This window comes from Papio anubis, chromosome 7 (genome assembly GCF_008728515.1).
Source record: "Papio anubis isolate 15944 chromosome 7, Panubis1.0, whole genome shotgun sequence".
Lineage (NCBI taxonomy): Eukaryota > Metazoa > Chordata > Mammalia > Primates > Cercopithecidae > Papio > Papio anubis.
This window is the reverse complement of record NC_044982.1, coordinates 121,761,270-121,787,730: the sequence shown is the minus strand read 5'-3', so window position 1 is coordinate 121,787,730 and position 26,461 is coordinate 121,761,270. Positions and strand designations below refer to the sequence as shown.

General features: G+C 40.8%; 1 protein-coding gene and 1 long non-coding RNA gene across 7 annotated transcripts in view; one reads left to right on the top strand and one right to left on the bottom strand.

Annotated features, from left to right (window-relative positions):
• The window catches only part of IQCH (IQ motif containing H), a 257,954-nt gene that overhangs the window by 150,035 nt on the left and 81,458 nt on the right, over window positions 1-26,461 (top strand). For 2 of the 6 annotated variants that reach the window (XM_009210477.3, XM_017961631.2), the window contains exons 14-15: window positions 4,302-4,574; window positions 9,081-9,272. The exons of 2 other annotated variants lie outside the window; for them this stretch is intronic. In XM_009210477.3, the coding sequence (XP_009208741.2) occupies window positions 4,302-4,574; window positions 9,081-9,272 (465 nt within the window). The remainder of the gene's footprint in view (window positions 1-4,301; window positions 4,575-9,080; window positions 9,273-26,461) is intronic. 2 more of the 6 variants (XM_009210478.3, XM_017961632.2) reach the window with 1 other exon arrangement.
• Window positions 14,817-25,927, bottom strand: LOC101014291. Its single transcript, XR_001905255.3, has 2 exons — window positions 23,223-25,927; window positions 14,817-18,088 (listed from the first exon to the last, which is right to left on the bottom strand). It is a non-coding gene; the product is annotated as an uncharacterized LOC101014291 (long non-coding RNA).

The following is a 26,461-nucleotide window of genomic DNA, read 5'->3' as shown; positions in this document are numbered from 1 at the left end:
AAATGAGATCCTGGATTAGATCATTTCAGAGTCATCTTCAACTCTATCATCCTATTACCTGAGAACTGTACCCTTGCTAGTCCACTATTTGGCTTCTAAGCAGGAGACAGGCACTCACAGATGCACATAGTATTGATTTACATCTTTATGAGTAGAAACAAACAGGCAAGGTTTTAAGTACTTAATAGTTCTCCTCATAGCTCAAGTTTAAATTATTTGAGTAATTACTCATAAGCAATCAACTTTTTAAAAATGCAAAAATTAAATTCTTACTTTCAAATCAGTTATTGTTCATGTTTGGTGATTGCTTCATTTGTTTTTAATGGGTTTGAGAAATTGTATCAGTGCTGATTTTCATTTAAATGGATGGCTATGAGATTTTTTAAAGCATGCCAAAAATCTGTTTGTACATCTCTCCAAGTTACTATATGATTCTTGAATTTGTAATGGTAAAATGTGCTCTTTATAAAAGTCATTATGTCTATTTTTAGACATTTCAGTGTTTATGAAGACATCCTAAACAACTACCTTTTATCTCAGGTCAAAAAAAAATCAGTGGTGATAAATTAAATGTCGCTATAATTCAATGGAACTAGAAACATTTTAGATGTTGTCATCTGTGTCAATCCATTGCCTGGATCTGATGATACTGATGTTCTCCAAATGGTCATACAAGACCTGTGATTAGTGATACATCCTTTGCCATCACTCATTCACATTTAAATCTGTATTAAACACATATAGAACACAATACTGTGGCAGCATCTTGCCTGGAGTCTAGGGCATGCCCGCAGATGACTATAATACTGAGTCGGGTAGAGTACTTGCCAATAGAAACAAGCAAACCTAGAGGAGATGGAACTCCATCCTGGCTGGAAATGTGCTCAGAATGTTAACATTAGGTTCTATTGCTGCATCTGCCATCCTCCTTCACATCTCAAAAACCCACCAGGTCTTTACTACTCACTCGATAAAATAAGGAACTTGTGGCAGCAGTGGCATGTCAACTGTGTTAGCGGGGTTTGAATCCTGCTTCTGCTGTTTACTAGCTGTGTGACTGAGCAAATCACTTGAGGCTTAATTTTCCCATCTCCAAAATAGGGATAGCTAATTGATTCAATGTCACATGGATCAAACGAGAGATCACGTCAAAGGCTTTGATCTTGTGAACTTACCATGAAAAGATTGCTGCCTTGGAATCCTCTTCTGGGTGCCCTGAAAAGCTCACCACAGACATCGTAACTCAAGTCACCTATTTAGTTCAATTTTTTTACATGTCTTCATTGGAATAATTTACGGGAAAAAGAAAATAGTGAAATAAACAAGGAAGAAAGACAGTGACTAACCAGATGGAAAACACAAACCTGCCAGGTGTTATCACTGGCCATTGTCAAATGGAACATTGGGTTTCCTAGAACTGCATTCTCAGAAGTATGTTTTTTCAATGGATTTAAGGCCAGGTGCAGTGGCTCACACCTGTAATCTCAGCATTTTGGGAGGCCAAGGTAGGTGGATCGCTTGAGCTCAGGAGTTTGCGACCTAGCCTGCCATGTCAGGCAACATGACAAAACTCGGTCTCTACAAAAAATACAAAATTTAGCCGGGCATGGTGGCACACGCCTATAGTTGAGGGGCTAAGATGGGAGGATCGCTTGAGCCTGGGAGGTCGAGGCTGCAGGGAGCCGTGTTTGCACCGCTGCACTCCAGCCTGGGTGACAGAGTAAGACTCTGTCCCTGCTTCTACCAAAAAAAAAAAAAAGGATTTAAAATTACGGTAGAAAAGGCATATTGCGTAGATCTAAGGAACTTGGAATAGAACACCTAATCTGGAGGAAGGGCCCAATAGGGGAAATCATGTAAATCCTCGTCTCAGAGGAGCTGTTTTTTGCCTTTTAAAATTGTGGTAAATTATATATAACACAAAATTTACCATTTTAACCATTTTTAAATGTACAGTTTGGTGGCATTAAGTACATTCACATTGTTGTACAACCATTGCCACTATCAATTTCAGAACTTTTTATCATCCCAAGAAGAAACTCTGTACCCATTAAGCAGTAAGTCCAAAAGAGCTCTTGTTTTAAAGGGAAAGTTATTTCAGAGCTGGAAGGACCCTAGAGACTTCTCATCCAACCCCCCATTTGAATATGAGAAACAGACTCAGAAAGGTTGAGTTTTCTAAATCACCTAGCAAGTCACAAATTCAGACTGAAATGCAGGTGTTCTCCCCAGTCCAGTTCTCTTTCTCCTATACTCAGGAATGATCAGGAATTATACTCTCTGACAATCTGCAAACTGGTGCATCTGATATTCCTTGAAACAATCACTACAGTCTGCAAACTGGTGCATCTGATATTCCTTGAAACAATCACTTAGCATTTCTCCATGTTTTTATGCTGCAGTAAGTAGACAATTTTTCACTAGAATTGGGGTAGTAGATGCTAGTCTATAAAATCCCTTCAACTCCCTTGAGACTCTGGCACTTTTACATTATATTAATTGTGTAACATTTTAATGACTTTATTTTTTATTTTTTTGAGACAGGGTCTTACTGTGTCACACAGGCCGGAGTGCAGTGGCATGATCTTGGTTCACTGCAGCCTTGATCTCCCTGGCTCAAGCGATTCTCCTGCCTCAGCCTTTGAGTAGCTGGGACCACAGGTGTGTACCACCACGTACCTGGCTAATTTTTTTGTAGATAGGGGGTTTTGCCACATTGCCCAGGCTGGTCTCAAAGTCCTGGGCTCAAGTGATCTGCCTGCCATGGCCTCCCAAAGTACTGGGATTACAGGTGTGAGCCACGACACCTAACCTGACTTTATTTTTAAGAGGGTTTTCTCTATAAAAATAATTATTACCATTTGTTGAGCATCAATGCTGTGTATTATACTAGGAATTTTACATTTGTGATCTTATTTTAAAAGCCTTAGAGCAACCCCAACAAATGGGTAATTTTTATTCTTATTTAACAGGTGAAGAAACAAGCTCAGGGGGGGTCTAAGTTACTTGCCTACATTAATGGAGCTTATAAGTGACAGAGCTGGATTCAAAGCCAGACCTGTTTCACTTTAAAGCCCCATCACTTTCCTGTGTGCCATGCTGCCCTCTTCTCTAGAGGGAGGAAAACAATCTTGGATTATTTTATTCTATCCTTAGGTAATGTCTTTCCCATGCCCATCTTCACCTGATAAAATCTCACCCATCCTTCAGAATTCACCTCAACCCCAACCTCTTTCGTAATAATAGTACCAGCTAACATTCATTAAGTCTTTATTGTATCCAAGGCACTGTTATAAGTAATTTACATACATTATCTCATTTAATCCTTACAGCATCCTTATGAGGTAGATACTATTATTACTCTCATTTTACAGATGAGGAAACGGAGGCACAAGGAGAATGTGTATTTGCCTTTCCAACTCTCCCCACCAGCATGCCTCTCGAGGGCTCGGCAGATCCTTAGGGCCCTTCTCTGCCCCGTCTCAGTTATGTGTTAACTTTTATTCGTTCCCCACCTCTCGAAAGCAGAAACATGATTGTGTTAGTTTTGGTGTATGCTGACCATCTAGCTGTTTCCTCTGCCCCCATTAGACTAGCTAGAATTATTTATTTAATTGAATAAGACAGTCACATGTATTGCTGAGCTGGGTCTAACTAGTCAAAAATAAAACAAAAAGAGGTTTTCACTGAAAAATGAATTTGAGTCTTGCTGAAATTTTCAATTATTTTCTATTTGTGAATCCTTTCCAGAGTTGTTGCCTAGAACCATGATAATCATTATAAAAGTGCATGTTATCTGAAGCAGATTTAGTAGTAGAATTTTGGAAGGAGGGTGTCAGGTCAAGTGCCTTTTTTCTACTCAAGCATTTAAACAGTTGCCAGAGTAGGAATCTATATAGTAAAGAATGCTATGGGGCTTTTTTCTTCATTTTTTGTATTGATTTTCCAGACACTTTAGTGTTAAACCATGCCAGAAGTGTTGCAGAGATGAATCACTATTACCCAAAGGCCGCCAGCCTCTTTTCCTTCTGACAGAAGGATAATTCCACGTGGATCAAATAAATACAGATGTGTAGTAATTAGTTCTATTCCCAGTGAGCCTATTTCCAACACACTAAAGATGTGAGCGATTACGGAACCTCACCCCAACAGCTTTTATCAATTTAAACTGCTAAACAACAGGATAGGTCATAACCCAGCCTGCTATTAATAATGTATTTATTAGGTGCAACATTATAAATTAGGTGTATGGACTAGAAAAAAGGACACTTTTTAACAATAATAATATGATCTTCCCCCAGAAGCATCATATGTGCCTGGCCACTCACCTGATGTACAGTCCCAAGGCAATCAAAAGAATAAAAAATCTCATCCGAGGAACAGAGGCCTACATCGTCAGCGGGCTCCTCCACAGAGATGATTTAGCCGTGGCCGATATGTTAGACATACCCATCCTGGGCTCTGAGCCTGAACTGGCTCATCTTTATAGTACCAAATCTGGAGGCAAACGTGTCTTTGACAGTGCCAATGTGGCAGTTCCTCCTGGAATAGATGACATTTATAGTCAGCAACAGGTATGTGGGGTGGACAAGTGAAGCTCTGTTCAAATATTTGAAACATCCTCTTGATCTTGGACAACTTCCAAGTCTTCTGGAGCCAGCTCTACCCAATGAAGGATAGGTGGAATAGTTGAGTTGATTTGAGGGAATCTATTTTATTTATTTATTTCTGAGATGGAGTCTCACTCTGTCATCCAGGCTGGAGTGCAGTGGTGTGATCTGGGCTCACTGCAACCTCCACCTCCCGGGTTCAGTGATTTCCGGCTAATTTTTGTATTTTTAGTAGAGAGGGGTTTCACCATGTTGACCAGGCTGGTCTCGAACTCCTGACCTCTAGTGATCTGCCCACCTCAGCCTCCCAAAGTGCTGGGATTGCCAGCGTGAAGAACTACGCCCGGCCTCAGGGAATCTACTTTAGAACTTTGTGTTTTAAAGTATTTTCCTGTTAGTCTTGCAGAAATTGCTGGAATTTCCAAACCCTTTACTCATTTGGAATAAGCACTGTTAAAATGTATATATCATTTGGACTAATCTGCTATCAATGTTTAATGCTTTAACATGGATTAATTCATCATCATATCAGCCAGTCATTAAATAGGATCCTAAGAAATAGGAGAGTCAGTTTTCGCTAAAAGCAGTGGGTTTGGAAAACTCCAGTGAGTGATCCTCCCCACTGGGTCAGATTGCAGAGGGCCTGTGAACAGAGGGCTGCAGACTTCCTTCGCTCTTCAGGAAGCGATCTAAAGGGAGGAGGGGAAAGATCTCAGAAAGGGGAAGTAAGGCAGCTCCAGGAATAAAGCTGGGGAAGTAAGACAGCTCCAGGAATAAAACTATCTGTTTTTGGTTTTGCCTTGGACCAACTGTGTGGCTATGCATTCTTCTAGCAGATAGTCAGGGCCTAAAACATTAGGAGAAATGTATTAGCCACTAGAAACGTTTTCTCTTTGAGTTAGCCCTGGCAGGTGTTCTTCCATTTAACTGCCATCTGTTTTCATAATAGAGAAAATTAAAAGACAAATGGCTGTTAACATTTCCTAACCTCTGTTTCAGTACACCTCTTGACCATTACTCTGAGCCAATCACAAATTATCCCCCCAACCCACTTCTTGGGAAACCAGAGAACCATGCACAATGAGTCAGTTTGTGAGGGACGATATTTAGGGATCCCCTCCTACTCTTAGTTGCTTGATCGTGATGCTCTGCACCTCACAGCCACTGAGCTAAAAAATCTAGCCTTTCAACAAATCATACTTTGCAGAGATTAGTTTGAAGATACTATTAGCTTATTAAATTGCCCACAAGTATTTCACTCTTGCTAGAGTATTCTTGGGCAATTTTCATGGGCTCATGAAGGAGGTTTCTCTTAACGGTATCACAACCTAGGAAAGTCGCAGGCAATTTTAGCAGGAGTGGAACAGAGAGGCTCCCCCTGAGCTGTTATATCACTTCCATTGTCATTAGCCACCACTGGAATTTGAAGATAACAAGGCATATTGCTTGACTCTGCTTCCCAGCAGAATATCTATCTGGCTGTTACACTTATTACAAGCGAAATACATTTTTAAATGATACTATTGCACACATGCACTATACATTAAACAACCTTCAAAACTTTAACATGTATGTGCAATATTTATATTGAGTCTGCCTTCATCTTCACTGAGGAAATCTCAGGCAATCTTTGCTATGAAATATTTCAGAACTGTGTATGTTGATTATAGTTAAAGATGCAGGCACATTTAATGCAGTAAAATCTCCCTCTAGTGCTAGTATTCAGAAGTATGACTAAAAACCTCCTTAGAGACATATCAGATTTGAGAGATGTCATTTGACCTATGGTATGTGCAAATTGTATAACAATAAACCAATATTTCACCTGAGTTCTACTCTGCTTGTTTGGAAAACATACATCTGAGGTCATCAAGAATTAAAATACTCCACTGAGATTTTTCCAGATAGTGACTACCCTACCTAATCTATCTGAGCATGTCAGCATTTTGAATCTACAGATGGGGATGAATCAATAACACTGACTTTTTACCGATATGCATCATAAACTTAAAGCTGGTGAAAGAAAGCTGCAATTATTTTAACTTAGGTTATTAAGTATTTCTGACTTTCAGTTGGACTTTAGCAGTAATTATTTTTCTGCTCTTTACCAGGATAAAACGAATCACAGCTAAAAAAATTTATTACATCCTTTGAACAGATAGACTGAAACAGAAAAATGATAAATATTTAGAAATAGCATAAAGTCATTTTGTTTAGGATTAATTTGTTTAAATCTAGCATGAACACAGTGAGCATTTCCTGTTTTGATCCATAAAGTAACTATAAAAGTTCTCTTTCTGGAACATGCTCCATGGGAAATATTGACAGCTTTGGTTAAATAATCAAAAATGGCGATGCTATTTTAAAGCACTGTTCAATTTTCACTTAAAGATAGCACATAATTCTTTCCAGTGGTGCAGTCTTTACAATACTATTGATCCTTTTCATTACTGTAGGGGATCCATCAACAGATGCCCATTTATAGGATTCTCAGAAGCAACAAATAATAGGATTTGGAAGAAATAGATAATAATTCTGTTAGTAGTTGAGACCTCCAAATATATAATATATCTAAATATGCCATTTTAAAAAAATCTATGCCAGAACACCTTTACTAACACTAGCAAAAGAATTTTCTCTGATGTTAACAGGCCAAAGACCGTTTCTACTTCTGCAAAGTGTGATCATAATACAGCAAAATATGATTAAATGTAAAATCTATATTCTCAACACATTAGAGAAATAAGGAAACAACTTTGAAGGCACATTTTAAAAGCCTTCCTAGGCTGTGCTCATCACCATATGGTTTGTAGACCGGAGTTCTGTCATTTAAACACCCAAATTATCAATACAAACTACTTGATAATTAGGGAGCTAAGATAATTTTAATTTTCACCCTCACTGAATACCCCATAGTTGTATGAGGTTTCCAGAGAACCCAAGTATGGCCATTTTGCTGTCTCTTCCACACTGCCGTGTAGTATAGTATCCCCAGGAAGATTTGCTGGACAGATACAACCCAGAAGAACAGATCAGGCCTTTAATCAAAATAACTTTAATCTGATAGCTCCAAACCTCAACAGAACTGTAAACCATGAGTCCTTTCACACTCTTTAGTTTAAAAAAAAAAAAAATTGTGGGCAAAGAGAACTGATCAAAAAAGAGGATAAGAGTGTCACAGAGTCCTTCCGTACAGAAAACCATAGCCAAGAACGGCATGGGAGGGCTCGCGAGACAAAATGCTTAGTGTTATTTTGTTGCTTTCTGGGAAGCAGAGACTGGAAAGTCTGATAGGAAGACAAGACAGAAAAATCATTTTGTAATCTAATGAGGTATTTTTCTCCCAGGCTCTGCCAGGAGAGTATTACTTATAATTAAGTCATCTTGCTATAGACTTTTATCTGATTCAAACTCACCCCAAATGGCTTATTGACTGTAAGGAAAGTGGCTTCTATTGCTCCTCTTCTGACTTCACCCTTCTCCACCTCTCTGTGGGTTGGGATAGGCAGCACAGTGAAGAGGGAATGAGCATAGGTTTTGGAGTCAAAGCAACTTGAATGGAATTCCTACTCTGCTACTCAGTGCTGTGTGATTGTGGGCAAGTTATTTAAATTAGCGGAACCTCAGTTTATTTACATATAAAAGAAAACTAATAATTGAGTCCACCTCATAGATTATTGCATTAAATGAGAAAATTCATGCACAGAACTGAGATGAGCCAAAGGCCTGTCTCCTACTGAGAGTTCAGTTATCTTAGAGATCATCATCATCATTATTCTGATACTTGAGCTTGGAGTACTGTTCTGTCCCTTAAACTCCATGTGTTTGAGCCCAGTTCTTGAGGAAATGTTTCAAATAAAATGGCAAGTAGGTGTGTATTCCAGGAAGGTTGCTTTCACAAATGTTTTATCACCTTTATCTGTCTTCTTCTATAATATACTTGTTTATATCACACATATACTAAACTCGGCCAATTGGCCAGCCAAACAAATGTATTTCTTGTACATTAATGAGGAAAAAATTAAATGTTTTATAGTTTATAGCAGTGAAAAGCTCAACAAATCCCCAAACAGTTAAAGTTTTCAAGACTATAACTCTTTATAGTCTTGAAACAATTAAAACATCATTTGAGGAATCAATAAGTAAATGCATAATTCTCCGAAAAAGAAAGAAAACAATATCAAGATTCAATTACAGGTATTCAGGGATTGTTTCTTTTGCCTTCAAAAGCCAGCAAAATGATAATTTCAGAATTTCTCATAATAAGACTTGCTTTTAAACATGTCTTTGGTGTCACTGGTTAATGGTTTCTTCACATCATATTTATATCCCTTTAAACTTCTTTAATCTGTCTTAATAACTAGAAGATAACCAAATGAACTGACCATTAGAAGTAAAGACACATGAGAAGTACAGCGGAATCCCAGGAAATGAACTGTATTAAATGTAGCTGTGTCTTCGGCCCCACAGATGATAGAGCAGCTGAGTCAGCTGATAACTGATCACCTGCAAATACAGCGCTGGCTCTTTAAAATGGACTCTGAGTTCCGAGGAAATGGGACTGCATTTTGTGATATTCCTTCCTACCTAAAGTGCTACAAATGGGTGCTCAAGGAGAGTAGCAGATATGGCCTTGAAGACTGGAGAAAGAAATGGGCACAAGTGAGTAGTCAATGGTGACTTAAACCCGCAGTGTCTGCGAACAGTTAGGGGATGAAGCAAAAAGTTCAGCTAAGAGATGAAAGTACTTTCCTCTCTACTTAGCTCTGTCACCTGCCAGCAGTGCCTTTCTTGGGACCTTTTTCCTTATATACACAATGAATGGGGATTGACTGAGTTCTTTTCTTTTTTTTTCTTTTTTTTTGAGATGGGGCCTCACTTTGTTGCCCAGGCTGGAGTGCAGTGGTAAAATCAGGGCTCACTGTAACCTCTGCCTCCCTGGCTTAAGCGATCCTTCCACCTCAGCCTTCTGAGTAGAGGGGACTACAGGCATGCGCCACCACGCCTGGCTAATTTTTTCTGTGTGTGTGTGTGTTTTTTTTTTTTTTTTAATTGAGACAGGGAGGGTCTCCTTATGTTGCTCAGGCAGGTCTCGAACTCCTGAGCTCAAGCAATATGCCTATCTCAGCCTCCCAAAGTGCTGGGATTACAAGTATGAACCACAGTTTGGGTTATTTTCAGTGTTTCTTCTCTGGGCCCTAAAAGTCCTCATTCACATCTTGAAATTGATTATGATAATTAGGAAGTAATTTTTTATCACATTCAGGTAACATTACAAATCTTATAATTTGCCCTAAGTGGTTCTTGATCATGTGCTTCTAACAACTGTTGTTATTAAGCTAGCTGTATTTTATTATGAGATAGAAATTCTATTAGTGAATGGTTGTCACCTGGAAGCGAATGTATAATAGCATTCTGTCAGCAGTCATATGTTTTTGAAGACAATTCAAGGAAATTTATGTAACTGCTGATCCCTGTGAGACGCTGAGAAAATAGTACATTCCAGCCAGAAAATCTCCCAGCAAAAGCTGAGCTGTAGGTAAGAAGTCTTAGCATGAATGGATGTGTATAGATTTTTTGCATGCACATTTGTGAAGGGATGAATTGTACAACCTTTTAGTCCATTCCAAATTTGCTTAATTAAACTAATTTTATATGGTTTAATATATAAATTAAACCTGCCATTCTAAAACTATCCTGCTATGCATCCAGAAATCCCCAGACTTGCCTAACTTCTCTTAATCCCAAATCTCTGTTTTGGCTGACCTGCTGGTTGAAGCATAACCGATTAGGAAAATCTCAACACAAATTCCCTTAACTGGTTCCTTCCCTACCAGCATACATAGCAGTGGGCTGTGCAAAGTGATTTGCGTCTGCTTTGCGCATCCCACTACGGAACTATATGAATCAAGACACAAGTGATAGAGAGGGAGGGGCACACTGGAGGGAACCACATTATTCTTGGAAAGTGGAGTGATGAATAAATCTAGAGAACAGTCAGGAGAGAGAGTTCCCTTTGACAAATGTGACTGGTTTCCCCATGATCTATTCTGGGCTTCGTTCCTCCCTTCCATCAGTAAATGGACTAAATGCAGTACCTGTCATGGCCAGCTTTTTACATATTATTTAAAGGATACTAAAATGAATTACTCTTCTAGATAAATATAAAACAAAGAAAATGTATTTAATTTTGAGGCCCATAGAGATTTCCCTTATATTCTCTTTGAACTAGATTTTATTTCATATTGTATAGTTCTTTTTTTAAAGCAACATTGTTAAGATGAAACCATAAAAATATGGCTTTTTTATTTAAAACATTGAAGTGTTAATGTGCAAAGTATGTGTTGGCTTCAGTATTTCAAATCAATAATTTTTAAAGAATTCTGTTGACATTAGACTATGATAAATTTGAAATGTTTGACTTTAAAAAATATTTTAAATACTGACATTTGGCTGCATTTAGAAGCCTCACTGTGCATTATTTAAATTTCAGTTATTTTAAACCGTAGCATTTTTAATTGGCACCAAATACATTTGGCACTGTTGTTAATGTTATTAAATGGAAAGCTCTTGAATAATTAATAATCTATCTAAATCATTTTTTAAAACTTAACAAGAAAAATATAATTATTTGGAAATCTCTTTACAGTCTGAAGCCAGTGCTTAGCCATGATCTGAAGCCAAAAATAAAAATAAAGTAGTTCTGAAAAGGTGCCTCTTTTTTTTTTTTTTTTTTTTGTAGGAGCCTATTGACATTCTTTTGCCTTCAAAGTGAAATCATATTCGGAGTGGAGGTGAGCTGCAGCCTCCACTGAGTGTAGCTATTGAGAATTTAGGATTAGAATTCTCCTTTGTTCCAGAAGACCATCGTAATGGTGCACATTTAGACATCAAAGCATTACTTTACGAGCACAGGCATGTTTTAATGTCCTATTACAGTTTGTAGACCTGTTTCTTTTGATAATGAAGATGTTGTGTCATCAAGCCTAGCCTGGCACATACAAAACATATGCTGGCAGGTTATTAAAAATTTCAGCTTCTTGATGAAAGACTATCCTGCAGGCTAAGAGTCCAGAGAAAGACTCCATTCTGGGAGAATTATTAGAAATGAGAATATGACTGTAAGCACTAAATTATGTTAATACTTACAAATAGCATCATTTGCATAGCAGTTTATGATACGATACCATGATTTTTCTCATTGGTATGTTGTAGGCAACAGATTAAAAACAGTGCTGTTTATGGAAGTTTGAACTCTTGAGATTCTCTTTCATCTTATGCAGATATTGGTTTTAGATGTAGACAGGATTCAGTGTAGACTCAAGTGTCTAGTATAAAGATCAGCCGGGCCAGGCGCAGTGGCTCACGCCTGTAATCCCAGCACTTTGGGAGCCAGAGGCAGGTGGATCCTGAGGTCAGGAATCCTGGCTAACATGGTGAAACTCCATCTTTACTGGAAAAATACAAAAAAATTAGCCAGGCGTGGTGGCAGGTGCCTGTAGTCCCAGCTACTTGGGAGGCTGAGGCAGGAGAATGGCATGAACCTGGGAGGCGCAGCTTGCAGTGAGCCAAGATGGCGCCACTGCACTCCAGCCTAGGTGACAGAGCGAGATTCTGTCTCAAAAAAAAGAGAAAAGATCATCTGGCTAGGCGTGGTGGCTCATGCCTGTAATCTTAGCACTCTGGGAGGCCAAGACGGATGGATCACCTGAGGTCAGGAGTTCAAGGCCAGCCTGGCCAACATAGTGAAACGTCTCTACTAAAGATACAAAAAAATTAGTCGGTGGTGGTGGTGCACACCTGTAGTCCCAGCTACTCAGGAGGCTGAGGCAGAAGAATTGCTTGAATCCGGGAGACGGAGGTTGCAGTGAGCCGAGATCACACCACTGCACTCCAGCCTAGGCGACAGAGTGAGACACTATCTCAAAAAAAAAGAGTCATCTCTTTTTTCACTATGTAATTTGGAACCAGAGTTATCTGGCTGGTTATAGTTGAGAATTAAAATAGTCCTGAAGTCAGCAGATGCTGAGAAGTTGTAGTCACCATTAAAAAAAAAATCAGTAGAGACATGTAGGTGATTTTTAGGAAAAGCAGAATGTTACATGATGGCCAAAATGGAAACAGAACACAACTCTATCATTTTTTCTCGGTGACTTGGTACCAAGCCTATTCTCTTCATCCTACCAGCTAACAAAACCTACTTCCCCCAACAAGTTCCAGTAAACTCATTCACTTAAGTACTCTGCTCGTTAAGTTTTAATGAATCCACACTCTTGCACACACTCCAAACTCCCCGTTCCCCAGTTGGGGGTATTTATTTTCATTTAGGAGGAATAAAGGCTTAAATAAAGGAAGGCAAACATGGAGAGAAACATTCCTGGGTGAACTCACCTAAGACAGTCTAGGGAGACCCAGGCAGACATTTACTGTGGGTACCAGTCCTTGGGGCTTTTTTTTGTTTTTTTCTTTATGGGTGTTTTCCTTTCCTCAATTCCTGGGTCATTGGCTTAGTGGCAGTGATGCTACTGGTGACACTGCTTTGCAAGAGATCTTTGTAGAACAATTTCTGTGTGTAGAGAACTAAGCCAGTTCACTTTCAAGTTTCTCTGTGCAGCCCTTCGTTGGGCCTCTGTTACCCTGGAGATTCTGGGATGTGGTCTTGGCATTACTGTTTTACCACTTAATGAGAAAAAGGAAATTGAACTGGCTCTTGAATGCTTCTAGTAAACATTGCTATTTTAGCCCTTTGCAAGAGCAGTTTTACCTTTATTTGTACTTTGGTTTACTTTGTTTGACATTTGATACTAATTTGGGGATCACCAATGGAGGAAAAAAACTAATTAGACAAGTCCCAGCTACTCGGGATTTTGAGGTGGAGTCTCACTCTGTCGCCCAGGCTGGAGTGCAATGGCACGATCTCAGCTCACTGCAAGCTCCGCCTCCTGGGTTCAAGCGATTCTCCTGCCTCAGCCTCCCGAGTAGCTGGGACTATGGGCGCCCGCCACCACGCCCGGCTAATTTTTTTGTATTTTTAGTAGAGACGGGGTTTCACCGTGTTAGCCAGGATGGTCTCGATCTCCTGACCTCGTGATCCGCCCGCCTTGGCCTCCCAAAGTGCTGGGATTACAGGCGTGAGCCACCGCGCCCGGCCCTAATTAGACATTTTATATTAATTTAGGGATCACAAAGGTAAGAGAAGAACTATGCCTAGAAAAGGTAGAATAAACTACAGTTGTTTTGCCTCCTTTTAGAACTAAGGCAGCAAACAGAAAACACAATTACAAAAGAGAATCATTAACCGTTTCATGGCATAGAACTCCCTGCATCTCCACCTCCATTGTGAAGACCTCTGTCCATTCAGAATGGCCCTGGAACTAGGTCATAGGAGCCATTGCAGGATGGCAGAGCTCGTTGTCCCGTGTGGAATTTAGTAGGTATTTATTAGGTGATCCCAAAGAGCCACTGCTTGTAATCACATCATTTTTAGAAAAGTTTAAATATAACAAGATTTTAAAACTATTTAACCAAATAAGTACATAATCATTTCCCCAAACATAGTTGTTTTCATTTTTGTGTATTGATTTCTAAATATGCAGTATTTCTTTCTCATAGCTACAATAATAGTGTATATGCTAGTTAAACATCAGATCTTAAATATTCTCCATGTTTATACATAGTCTTCACAATTAGCAGGTGCATAATATTCTCTCATATTGATGAACTCTAATATATTAAACAATTCAACTAAGTTGGAAATTTAGGCTGTTTCCAGCTGTCATTTTTTGGCGGGGGGAGGAAGGAGGGAGGAAAGATTTGTTTGTTTTTATATTTGGTTTTTGTATACACCTCTTTTTGCCTCTGTTGAGTTACTTCCCTAGGAGAAGGACCCAGGAGTAGAATATTTTATGGCTTTTGTTACATATTGCCATATTCCTAAGAAGATAGTACCAATTTCCAAGGCACCTAGCAAAGAATAATCATACTAGTTTTATCACAACCTTACCATCAGGGATATTATGAACTATTTGCACTTTTATTTTAGATCTAAAAATCCAACTTCTCATTGCTATTATTTGATTACTAGCAAGGGATATTCTTTTCTCATGTCCTTATTATTTGTGTTTTATATCAAAAGCACAAGATTTTTATATTTTTTTAATCTAGATTTTCTAGGTTAAGAAAAAAATCTAGGTTATTCTTTTTTCTAGTCATGAAACTACATATAAATGATTATTGTTCACTTGTTTTTATATTTATTTTTATGTGCTAAAATCTTGACTTCTTAGATTATCTTTATGTATTTAGTTGTTGCCAGAACACTGAAATTAAACATTTTGTAGATCTATGAATACACTGTTAAGGTGTTGACATTTCCTTGTATTTCTTTGTCGTCGTCATCATCATCATCATCATCATCATAAATACTGCAGAGTACCTACTGGGTACCAGGTATTGTGCTAAGCATATTACCTGAATTGTCTCATTTAAACTCAGAAAAACCCTGAGGTTTTTACTCATTTACTTCCATACCAATTTAAGGTATAAGGAAGGTATTACTATTCTGTTTACAGATGAAGAAACTTATTCTTAAGAAGTGACTTGCCCAAATTTATAGCTAATAAATGATTGTGCCTTGCTTTTAACCCACATCTGACTGCTGCTAGCCCAGTGCGTCTGCCACACTGAGCCAAGTACATTTAGGAAAGACCTTCTTATTTGAAAGTCCTGGACAAGTGTTCTCCCGCAGGTCCTTGCCTTTGTGACTCATACCGTGTGCTGCCCTTGTGGCAAGTTTTCTGCTTTCCAGAGATTTGTGGGAAACACAAATATTCCTGGAACACAGAGGCCACTGGTCTCAAATTTCTTCCCTTTCCTAGATGACAGAAGAGCTGGCAAACTGGGAGGTGTAGGGGGCCATCAGTACACACACCTCAGAGCTGGCGAGGAGGAGCCCTGCCTGGGAGTTTCTAGATTCAGCTCTTGCAACCCAACTGCCTCACATACCTGGTTATGTGCATGGGTGATGAGAGAGAATTTTAGACATCACCCTTTGATTGTTCATGGGAATGACAGATTTTCAGTGCCTTTCTCAATCAATTTCAATGCCTTTCTCAATTTACAAGCTCACTAAAATGATCACGATAGTATCATTCCCAAAAAGCTTGGAGTAAATTCCCAAAAAGCTTGGAGTAGCCCACCTTCACAATCAGATGTAGCATTAAAAATATTGTAAGCATTTAAAACCCTGGTTTTTAGCTCAGTGCAGTTAAAAGGTCACTCCTGTAATATTTTGTAATCCCAACACTTTGGAAGGTCGAGGTAGGAGTTGGCTTGAGGCCAAGAGTTCAAGACCAGCCTGGGCAATATAGTAAGACCCTATCTCTACAAAAAATTTAAAAATTAGCTGTGTGTCTGTAGTTCCAGCTACTTAGGAGCCTGAAGAAAGAGGATCACTCGAGCCCAGGAGTTTGAGGCTGCAATGAGCCATGACTGCACCACCACTCTCCAGCCTGGGTGACAGAACAAGACTCCTATCTCTAAAAGCAGAAACACCCTGTTTTTAAAAAAATAAGCAACCAAATATTTTGTTGTTGTTTTAATTTTTTTAGTCTCCTATTCCAGGTTGACATAGTAAACTGCCTTTTAAGCGGAATGAGTGATGGAACAGGCTAGTCATTCAGGGTAGCTAAGAGGTAGTCTGATTTCCTGGGGTACCATAGCCAGGGACACCTAGGTTAGACTCCCATGCTTCCTGGGGGATAACCATAGGCAAATTACTTCAGCTCTCCAAGTCTCCCTTTCTCTATCTGTAAAGAGAGATTAGTACCTGTCTCATGGGGAAGTGGTGACAAGTAAATGAGAAAATTCTGTGAATTGGCGAGCAGCGTGCTTAGCACATAATAAGACTTTAAGAAATGCTACCTATTATTATTACCATAAAATTGTATTACAACAAAATACAGGTAACATTGAACAAGTACATACAACTTAATCTTTCTTTGGTGATTTAGAAGGTTCTTTAGGCTCTGGTGGGCTTCCAAGGTATTGCTGTCTATGTCCATTAGCCATCATTATATGTGGTTGTGGCTGTTGAAGATACAGAATGTTGGTTGATCCAGTTGTTCCCAGCCTATGCTTTACCCAGACAGTGCCTTGGAAAGAATAAGTCTTCATAGCAGCCTGCTTTCTTCTCATTTAGAAATATAAAACCGTTCAATTTATTTGAACTTTCTCTGAGTTGAATAAAGAGGCTTGACGAAGTAGGGACTATTCTGACCAAAAGATTGCAACCCAGTGGCTTTCTTTTCTGGTTCCAGTTGGTGTATTTTCTAATTAGTGTAGCAGCACGTCACCACAATCATTGGAAAGTCTTAATCATTTACATATTTGTCTTTATCGCCGAGAATGACTTAGAATGTTTTCTTCCAGTTCAGTGGGTATTTTCATGAAGCTGCCAGGGTTGAGTTTGAGGTGTCTCTCTGTGCCTGAGGAAGATGACAGGAGAAGGAAAATTGCCTCCCCAAGTGAAATGAAAGCCAGGGTACCCCTTCTGAGGACCTATAATAATCAGCTACACAAGCTGTTGGTTTGTGTGTCCTATTGATTTAATATGCTTCTAATCAGTACATAAAGCTATGGGCCTGCAGTGTTAATTTTTCATATGCTTACAAAGTACCCTTTGATTTTCTGTCACACGTTAATTACAGTGTTTTGCCATTAAATAGGAAGCTTTGTGTAAACTAATTACTAGGTAATCATTGTCTACTGCAAGCGTGCTGTTTGTACCTTTTATTTTATTCTAAAAATGCACAGATCTCACAGTCTGGAAACACTCTACCTTCCAGCCATTAGCTCTCACTAATTCATAGCATTATTGTGGTGCGAGTGTAGGAGTTGTAATTGTTGTGGTATCAGAGCTGTTAATTACCGGAGTAAACAGTTGAAATGGTGCCAAGGTCTATTGTACAAGGCAGAGAAAAGGAGGTTTAAATGTTACTCCCACCATCTGGGGACTGGAGGAGAGGCAAATGCTTGAAAACAGCAGTGAGGCGCTATCGCCGCTTCAGCTCCAGGGTTGGCGGCCATATGGATCCCGAATACTTTGAATCAATTGAATTTAACTGCCAGTTTTTCGCAATAACAGCGTGGAAGGAAGGAATAAAGCAAAAGATGAGAGGAACGAGAATTGGTTAGTGTTCTCACATCCAGGAAGTCCCCGTTGGAGGTCTTTTGGAAAGGTCTGCTTTGCTGAAAACCACAGAACAGGCATGGGCATTTGGAACGGTTTCAGAATGAGTTTTACTCTCCTCTGACGGTGACTGCGCCATTTGCTTCTGGTCGTCTGTCCTTGGTGCCCCTCGGTGAGACAGGGATGCCCTTGAGAAGGCTCAGACTTTCCTGTCACTGTGCCAGATCCAACAAAAATTCTGACTTTGGAATTCACTGATTTACCATCCTGGTATTTTAACGAGCACGGTCTGTGGAAAGAAAACAATCAATCTATAATGCTACTACATCTGCCTCAAGTGTATGCATCTGTATGTGTGGAAATATCAAAGAAGGCGCAGCTCTTCACTCTGATAAAGAAAGGTCGCTGCTTGCCCATTCCTTTTGCATAAAATTAAAATATAAATTCTCCCGATAGTGTCTCATTTCATTCCACAGACTCACTCCTCTCTCCCACTACTTGAATGAAAAATCAAGTCCAAAGGGCACATGTGTTTCCTTTTGTTTTTAATTTTCAATTAAAGAGCTTTCATCAGCATATGCAATTTTCTCAACCAGCGATATTTCTCTAACTGGAAAGAAAGACTCCATTACCAGTAATGATAATTATGGCTACTTCCACTTATGGCTGATTTTAAAACCACATGGTTTCTGCTTTAAAATATTGCATGATCTTTAGAACAGGCATGTGTATTTACTTGATGTCACTCATATTTTAATATAATTTCCTTAAAACCATTTTCCAATGTTAAAAATATTTTTAAAACACCAGTCACTTGCTGCTGTAACTACTTTTTAATATCATTTCCCAACCATGAACATATTCTTCTTTTTGTAAACCACCCTGGATTATTTATCTTTAATTGTTCCTTTAGCAGATGTCGAAGTAATTCCGGGAGTAGTGTAAACAACTTCCTGAAAGAAAAGGATCGCAGGCCCTCACGTACACCATGAACCAAGGATGGGGCTTGTCGGGGTTTTGATGATGGCAATTTTGTCCTGGGGAAAAATTTTCCTGCCTTTGTGTATGTGCAAAGTTCAATTACGAATTTCAAGAAGCATTTAATCTTTATCTATTGAAACCCCCAGCATGCAGCGCGCATGGGGTGAGCTTAGAAAGAAAACCACAGCCCCCTGTGGTGAGGGGAAAAAAGAAACAGCAGTTTAAGTGCTGGAAAGTTGAAAGGGAATGAACCTCTCTAGTGTGTGTGGTCGGGGGCAAAGCAGTTGCGCTGAGCTTTGGAATGGAGGCACAACATATGTGCCTCAGTTGGACAAAACGCTTCTCGAGTCAAATCAACTGCTAGGCCTGCATGTTGGTGCAAGGTGGAGGCCTAGATAATGAGGGACAGACTCCTCAAGAAGCAGCGAGTGGATAATGCTACATAAGTATGGAATTATATACCGCATTTTCACCATTCTGTTTAATGAGAGCCGCCACCGCAGCGAATCACTTGCCACACAGCCGAAATGGGCCATTAGCTATCAAGGGAAAATTGTCTTTGCCGCTTTCAGCAGATGGAGCAAATATTTTACAAAGCAATTTTACATACCAAAAACATTTGTGTGCCTTGGTAATGTTGGCTGTTTTACATTATGTTACCTTCTACAGCAGCATAATTTTCCATCTCATCGAAGGCAAAGTTGGCATTTTTGATTTTTAAATTCTCAATTAACAATTAAACATGGAGTATTAAAGCAGTCCTTAAACTTTAAGTAGGTGTGGGAAGTAGTTTATGACTTGCCAAAGACATTTTCATTTTTTCTTCATCCTCTCAGCATATTTTTGCACTCTAAAGAGGGACTATTTCTAATAATCTGGATGGAAGGGAATGAGTGGAAACTCCACTGCTGATTGCAGAATGAGAGTTACCAATGCACACAGTGGTCAGAGCATTTGCTGGCTGAAAACACCCATCATGGATTGTGGATACACAGTTTGGTTCACCCATTTGCATCAGTTTAAAATGTTTTAAGTTTCAAGTAACAGAAAACCCAACCCAAAATGGCCTTAAAAATAAAGAGAATTTATTATCTCAGGTAACTAAAAATCCAAACATTGGTCTGGCTTCAGACAAGGCTCAATGATGTCACCAAGGACCCAGTTACTTTCCACTTTCCTCTACACTGCACACCATTCTAAGACTGGCCATCCTTAGGGTTACAAGATGGCTGCCAGTAGCTCCTGCAGTTTGTCCCTGCTCAAGGCGATAGGAAGAGAGAACATCTCGTAGCATTCTCAGAAGAGCATAAAGCTGCTTTCTTAGAAGGCCCCAGGAAGTGCTTCCTAATATTTGATTGGTCTAATTGGGTCATGTGCCCATCCTGAACCAATCACTGTAGCCAGGACGTGGCTTTGCTCATCAGGACCAATCCTTGCCGCTGAGTTGGGGGGCAGCACTCTCAATCAACTCACATAGTTTGGCATGGGGAAAGGATTGGTCCTGAAAGAAGTTTGTAATATTACCCTGAAAGAGGGGGCATAGATGCTGGGCAGCCAGTGACAAAGGCCCATGCTACCATATTTTCATACATTTGACAGCACTGACTTAGCATCACCTGTGGATGATGGAATCCAGCCCAGACTGAGTACTTGTGCCTTGATGGCAGTTACCAGCACAGATTCCACTGCACCATGGCACACTGGTAGCAATTGGGTTTGAATCCCAGTTTTGCCACTTTATGGCAGTGTGACATGAAGAGGGGATGACAATATCTACCTCAGAGAGTGGCTGAGATGATAAATGTAAACCACCCTGCACATGCCTACCACATGGTGAGCTTTTAATCATTAAAAGCTTTTAGGCTTTTAATAAAGCCTAAAAAGTGACTAAAATGTATCCTGTGCACAGGGAGGCAGCCCTTCTAAATTCACCCTCAAATGTGGAACCCCTCCCTTCTCAATCTGTGTACCACTAGCTGATTCAAATCCTGAGCACCTTTCATGGTGCTTCACACTTGACACTCTGAAGAGGCAGCAGGGCCAGTGGGGAGCACTCACCCAGGAGTCAGAGGCAGCCAGAGAGCACCTGCGGCCTCCTAGTGTGACTGGAGAAGCCCTCGTTCCCTCTTCTGTGACATGAGGCATTTGTCCTAGATAGTCCACATGGCTCCTTTCAACACTGACAGTCTTGCTTACTTTTTCAGGTCATTGTCTTGCCCTTTTCACTCTCTAATCCTCCATCTAGGGATGTCAGAAGCATCTAGAAAGCAGAACCATGTAGGCAGGTCCCTTGATTTTCTTTTGAACGCCATCAGTGTCTGATATGGGAGATTTGAGGTGATTAACCAAAAAGTTATTAATTCACCACTGCAGATTGGCACATGACCCATTTACACCAATGTGTGTCTGTATGTGTGTATGTGTGTGTAATACACACACACACAGAGAGGCACTCTTGGAATTTACTTGGTTGGGGAAGCTAACGCTAGAGTTTGAAGTAGCTTTAGTCATTGAGTGCAGTATTAAGCTTTAGTCATTGAGTGCAGTGGATAGTTTACCTGCTTCCCCTAAGATACCCTGAATCTCATTCATTCAGACATCTCTTCCTTCAAATTTACACTTTCTTGATAGAAAAAGAGAGAGCAAGAGGCAAGGTACATACTTGGTAGACAAGGATCTCTGGGGTGCATCGGCCAGGCTGGTGGAGCCCCATGCCTTCTGCAGATGTCTTGGAACCTTCCAAGGTCCTGACAATTGTTGATGCACTCTGAGAGGTAAATGTGGGCACTGGAAAAAGTGGAGGCAAGCCTGTACAGTGGCAAAGATGGGGCTGAAGTTTCTTCTGATGGGAATTACCCTAGAGCTATCAGCCCCACAAAACTAGCAGCTAATTGCATTCCCAGAGCCAGTGCAATCATGATGGAATGAAAATCTGGAATTCTGACTTTTTTCAAAAGTGTATTTTTTTTCTAGCACTTGTTTATTACCTACAAGGTATATATTTTTCTTTCCACACTTCCCAAGTCATTAGCTCTAAATGATCTGTTCAAAATGGATAATAGACTCTCTGAAACACTGATGTGGTCATCCATCGTCCATCACCTTGGTGTTACTCAATTACTCAATGCAAAGCAAAAAAACTTCCTAACTACTCATTTCAAAAGGTTTTTTGTTTGTTTGTTTGTTTTAGAGGCAGAGTTTTGCCCTTGTTGCCCAGGCTGGAGTGCAATGACGCGATCTCAATTTACTGCAACCTCTGCCTCCCGGATTCAAGCAATTCTCCTGCCTCAGCCTGCCAAATAGCTGGGATTACAGGTGCCCACCACCATGCCCAGCTAATTTTTGTATTTTTAGTAGAGACAGAGTTTCACCATGCTAGTCAAGCTGGGCGTGAACTCCTGACCTCAAGTGATCCGCCCACCTCAGCCTCCCAAAGTGCTGGGATTACAGGCATGAGCCACCGTGCCCGGCCTCATTTCACAAGTTTTTAAGATAAAGATGTGCCCCTGTTGCTGGCTTATAACAGATACTCAATATATATACACTTTGGGAAGGTAGAAAAGGGAGGAGGAAGGCAAGCTAGAAATGGTTCCCCTAACACTCTTATTTTCTGTCTTTAATCATTTGTTGAACATTACAACTCACTGAGTGATGATCTTACACAAGCCTCTTAAAGTCCCTCAGCTTCCCATTTTAAAGCAAGAGAAATAGCATGGTAGTGGCTACCACAGAGTGTTGCTGAAAGGACTGAATGAGATCATGAATGTGAACCTGTGACAAGAGAAAGTATTTTACAAATACTATTCTAATGATTCACATGAATTGGAGTGTTTGTCTGTTACGGAAGGGGTGTGTGTGTGTGTGTGTGTGTGTGTGTATACATAAGTTTGTTTTGAACAGAATAAACTTGAAGAGCTACAGATCTTCCCTTACCAGCATCTGCCCTTAAAGTTGTGGCATTATGTTTGAACTATGCAAAATGATAAAAACTCGAGAGCAGAAAGCCCCCCAAAAACTGAGAGCTTGCATCTGACATTGATAGACCCTTTGTGGCCGTTGGGACCTTGTTGCTTCTTGGGAAAAGGGTGTTCTTAGCTTGTTAAACCACTGCTGCGATGGAGTCCTTTGCTCCTGGATTTGAACTCTCGCCTAACCCACCAGTTCACAAGCAGCTTCTGAGTACCAGCAGAAACCAGACTGTAAAAGGTTGTTTTGTTGGGGGGATAAAATAAAATGAAGCTTTCACCAAGAATGTCATTTTTCTGACCTTACTTGAATATATGAGCTGCAGGTCCTGCTGTATTTTTTTGGTTTGTTTTGTAGAGATGGGAAGACAATTTTCGTTGGTGCTGAGGCCATTCTTAGTATAATCCTTGTTTTTCCCGTCAGACACTTTCAAAATAAAGAAATAAATTAACCAGTTAATACCCCTCTCCTCTTACCTCGCATTATTCCTCTCCATGCCTTTTTCTTAGAGAATGAATCATGGCCCCAAGCTGCCTCTGTGTGCCCCAGCATCTCTATTGAATGTCACCCCGCCAGTGCCTTTAGCTGTGTACCTCTCATGGTGGGACACGATTACTCCTCCAGATTCCAGCAGCTGACTTTCCTCTAGGAAATTTAGCCCCTTACTGTGGCTTTGTGCACAGTGAAAACTCCAAGCGTCAAAGCAGAATGGCTGGCTTTGTGAGCAGAGGTGTTGGCAGAAGCCTGGCACAGTGTCCAGATGCCACACGCAAGCAGCAGGCTGATGAGTTACTTATTGGCCCTCACATAGTATGTTGCATCTGAGGTGACACTTCATAAATGCAACCTCATTTATCTTCCCGATGCCCTTCAGAGGCAGGGAATCCCATAAAGTCCGCCCAGGAAGAATCTGTGGTTCTTAAGCAGCCTTCCCTCCAGCTGCTTCCTGAGCAGCAAGGAGGAGCCCATTGAGAGGTTTCATGTTTTATCTTATTCTGTAACTTTAGCTTTAAGGACTACATCCTATGTTTACCAGCATTGTGACTCATTCCACAGACATTTAGTGTTCCCTGTGCTAGGGACTGGGAGACTGACCTCAAAGCCGGTGCCCATGCCATTAAGCAGCCCGGAGAGAGCTGGAGAGCAGGGAGAAAGTTTTCTCTCCCAACTAGGGTGGGAGAGAAGGCTTCCTGGAGGAGATGTGGCTGGAACCACCTCAGGAAGGATGAGGAGGAGTCAGCAAGGGGAGGAAGAGGAAGAAGGGAGGCAGAGGAGGGCAGGTTCAGGGGAGGCTGGGGGCTGGGCAGGAAAGTGAGGCCGCATTAGGAGTCAGAGGCCATATCACAGAGGACCTTCCTCATCTGTCGTGTTGAGGAGTTTGGACTTGATCCTTAAGCTGAAGGACATCTTTCAAGATTTACGTGGCAAGGCTTTTACCTACTCCTTCACTGCCTTTTCTCCCTCTCTCCCCAACACCAAAAAAAAAAAAATTATATATTTATAAACACTTTTTGTCTAGTCCAGTTGCTTAAAAGGCCTGACATTCTGTAATTTTTGCTGTATAGATGAGTGAACGATTTCTCTTTGGACTGTCTTGGTATGAATGGCCAGATAGTGTGTAACTGGTGGATGATTTCACGTTCCCCAGCAGTAGGGCAGAAAAAGCCATTTAATCAAGGCAGAACAAAGAAATTCCCACTTTCCTGACAGAGGGCCTGGGCTGTGAGACTTCCTTTCCTTGCTATTCCATTTTCCAGAGAAGAGTGGGATTCTAACGCTGTGTTTCATTGTCCCAGCTTTGGGGCACTTCATGAATCAGAGATAAAATGGAATGGTTTTAACTGAAACAAGTGTAAAACAAAAGAAAGATGGATTTTGGAGACTGTTCAGAGAAGGAACAAAGGAGTCCGGGTTGCTGGAGCTGCGCATTTCGCATGCTTGTTTAAAATTTAGATGCAGGGCTTTGGGGCGATCAGGTAATTCACAGTAAAGATCAGAGAAAATGTGCACCGTGTATAGGATGTGAAGGAGGGAAAAGGCCCATTGCTTTGACAGCAGTTTCCTTGCTTCTGCATCACAAGGCAGAGGTCTCTGCATGAGCGCTTCCCCAGCCCTTCTTCACAGACCTCCTCCCACTCTGCAGGGAGTCGTCCTGAGCTGAGTGTGAGCCAGGGCACTCTCCGCCTTTCAGGGAGGTTCTGTTTTGTATGTCAAGCACTTACTAAGCTAACTAATGAAACTCTCCCACCAAGATTTTCTGGATATTTCGGAAGTTATTCAGATTTTTTGAACCTGCTGAGAGCATAGTGTCAGATGTTTAGTCTTCTGCTGTGGTTTGTCAGTAGGCACTGGACCTAGAATCAACCAGCTGTTCCAAGGAGTTGGGGCAGGCAGTGCATAGAGGACAATCACTTTTTAATGGTAGGGAAATTGGAAATCAGTGTGTGTGATTTCTAAGATTCCAATCCCACACCCAAAGCTGATCCCTCCAAATTACTGCACCGTCACTCAGATTCAGAAGTTCCCCCGCAACCTAAAGTAAATCTGAGTTTCTCTTGTCAGTGCTCCTTATTTTGAGTATGAATAGTGTCTGTCATGTGAGTTTTGGTCCAGTACCCTGCCTCACTTCTGGCAGAAATAAAATCTGAAGAGGTGGCTTTTATTTGAAAAAGTTTAGATAGTCTAAGAGGAAGAGTATCGCAACTTAGGACATTTAAAAAAAATTGTCCTGGCAAACCAAGGCTTTTTATATCAAAAGCCAGACTTCTTATTCATTGAGGATTCCATACTGATTTCATTTTGACAGGAGGCTCTTTAGTCTTTGGGTTGTTTTACAAATGGTATGGGGCCAGCCTCACATCCAGGGAGATGAGACTGTGACCTAGGGGGGATTTCAGGCAAACTGAGGCTGGCCCCAATACTCCTTCCCACCTAACTCTTCCAACCCATCCCTACCTAAAATCCCACCTTTACAGCTTCAGCCATAGTTTAAGGCTTTGATGATGAAGTTGTAGGATGCAGACATCCACCAACAAGGGGAAAATGGCACAGACTAAAGAGATGGAAGATGACTGGGCACTGTAGCTCATAGCTGTAATCCAGCACTTTAGGAGGCTGAGGGAGGAGGACTGCTTGAGACCAGGAGTTTGATACCAGCCTGGACAACACAGACCCATCTCTACAAATATATTTTTTAATTAGCCATGCATGGTGGTGTGTACACGTAGTCCCAGCCAATTGGGAGGCTAAGGCAGGAGGATCATTGGAGCCCAGGAGACTGAGGCTGCAGTGAGCTATGATCACACTACTGTACTCTAGCCTGGGTGACAGAGCAAGGCCCTGTCTCAAAAAATTTAAAAGAAAAATTAAAAATATATATGGAGGTGGCTGGGTGCAGTGGCTCACGCCTATAATCCCAACACTTTGGGAGGCTGAGGTGGGTGGATCACCTGAGGTCAGGAGTTCGAGATCAGTATGACCAACATGGTGAAACCCCGTCTACTAAAAATACAAAATAAGGCTGGGCGCGATGGCTCACGCCTGTAATCCCAGCACTTTGGGAGGCCGAGGCGGGCGGATCACCTGAGGTCGGGAGTTTGAGACCAGCCTGACCAACATGGAGAAACCCTGTCTCTACTAAAAATATAAAATTAGCTGGGCGTGGTGGTGCATGCCTGTAATTCCAGCTACTGGGGAGGCTGAGGCGGGAGAATCG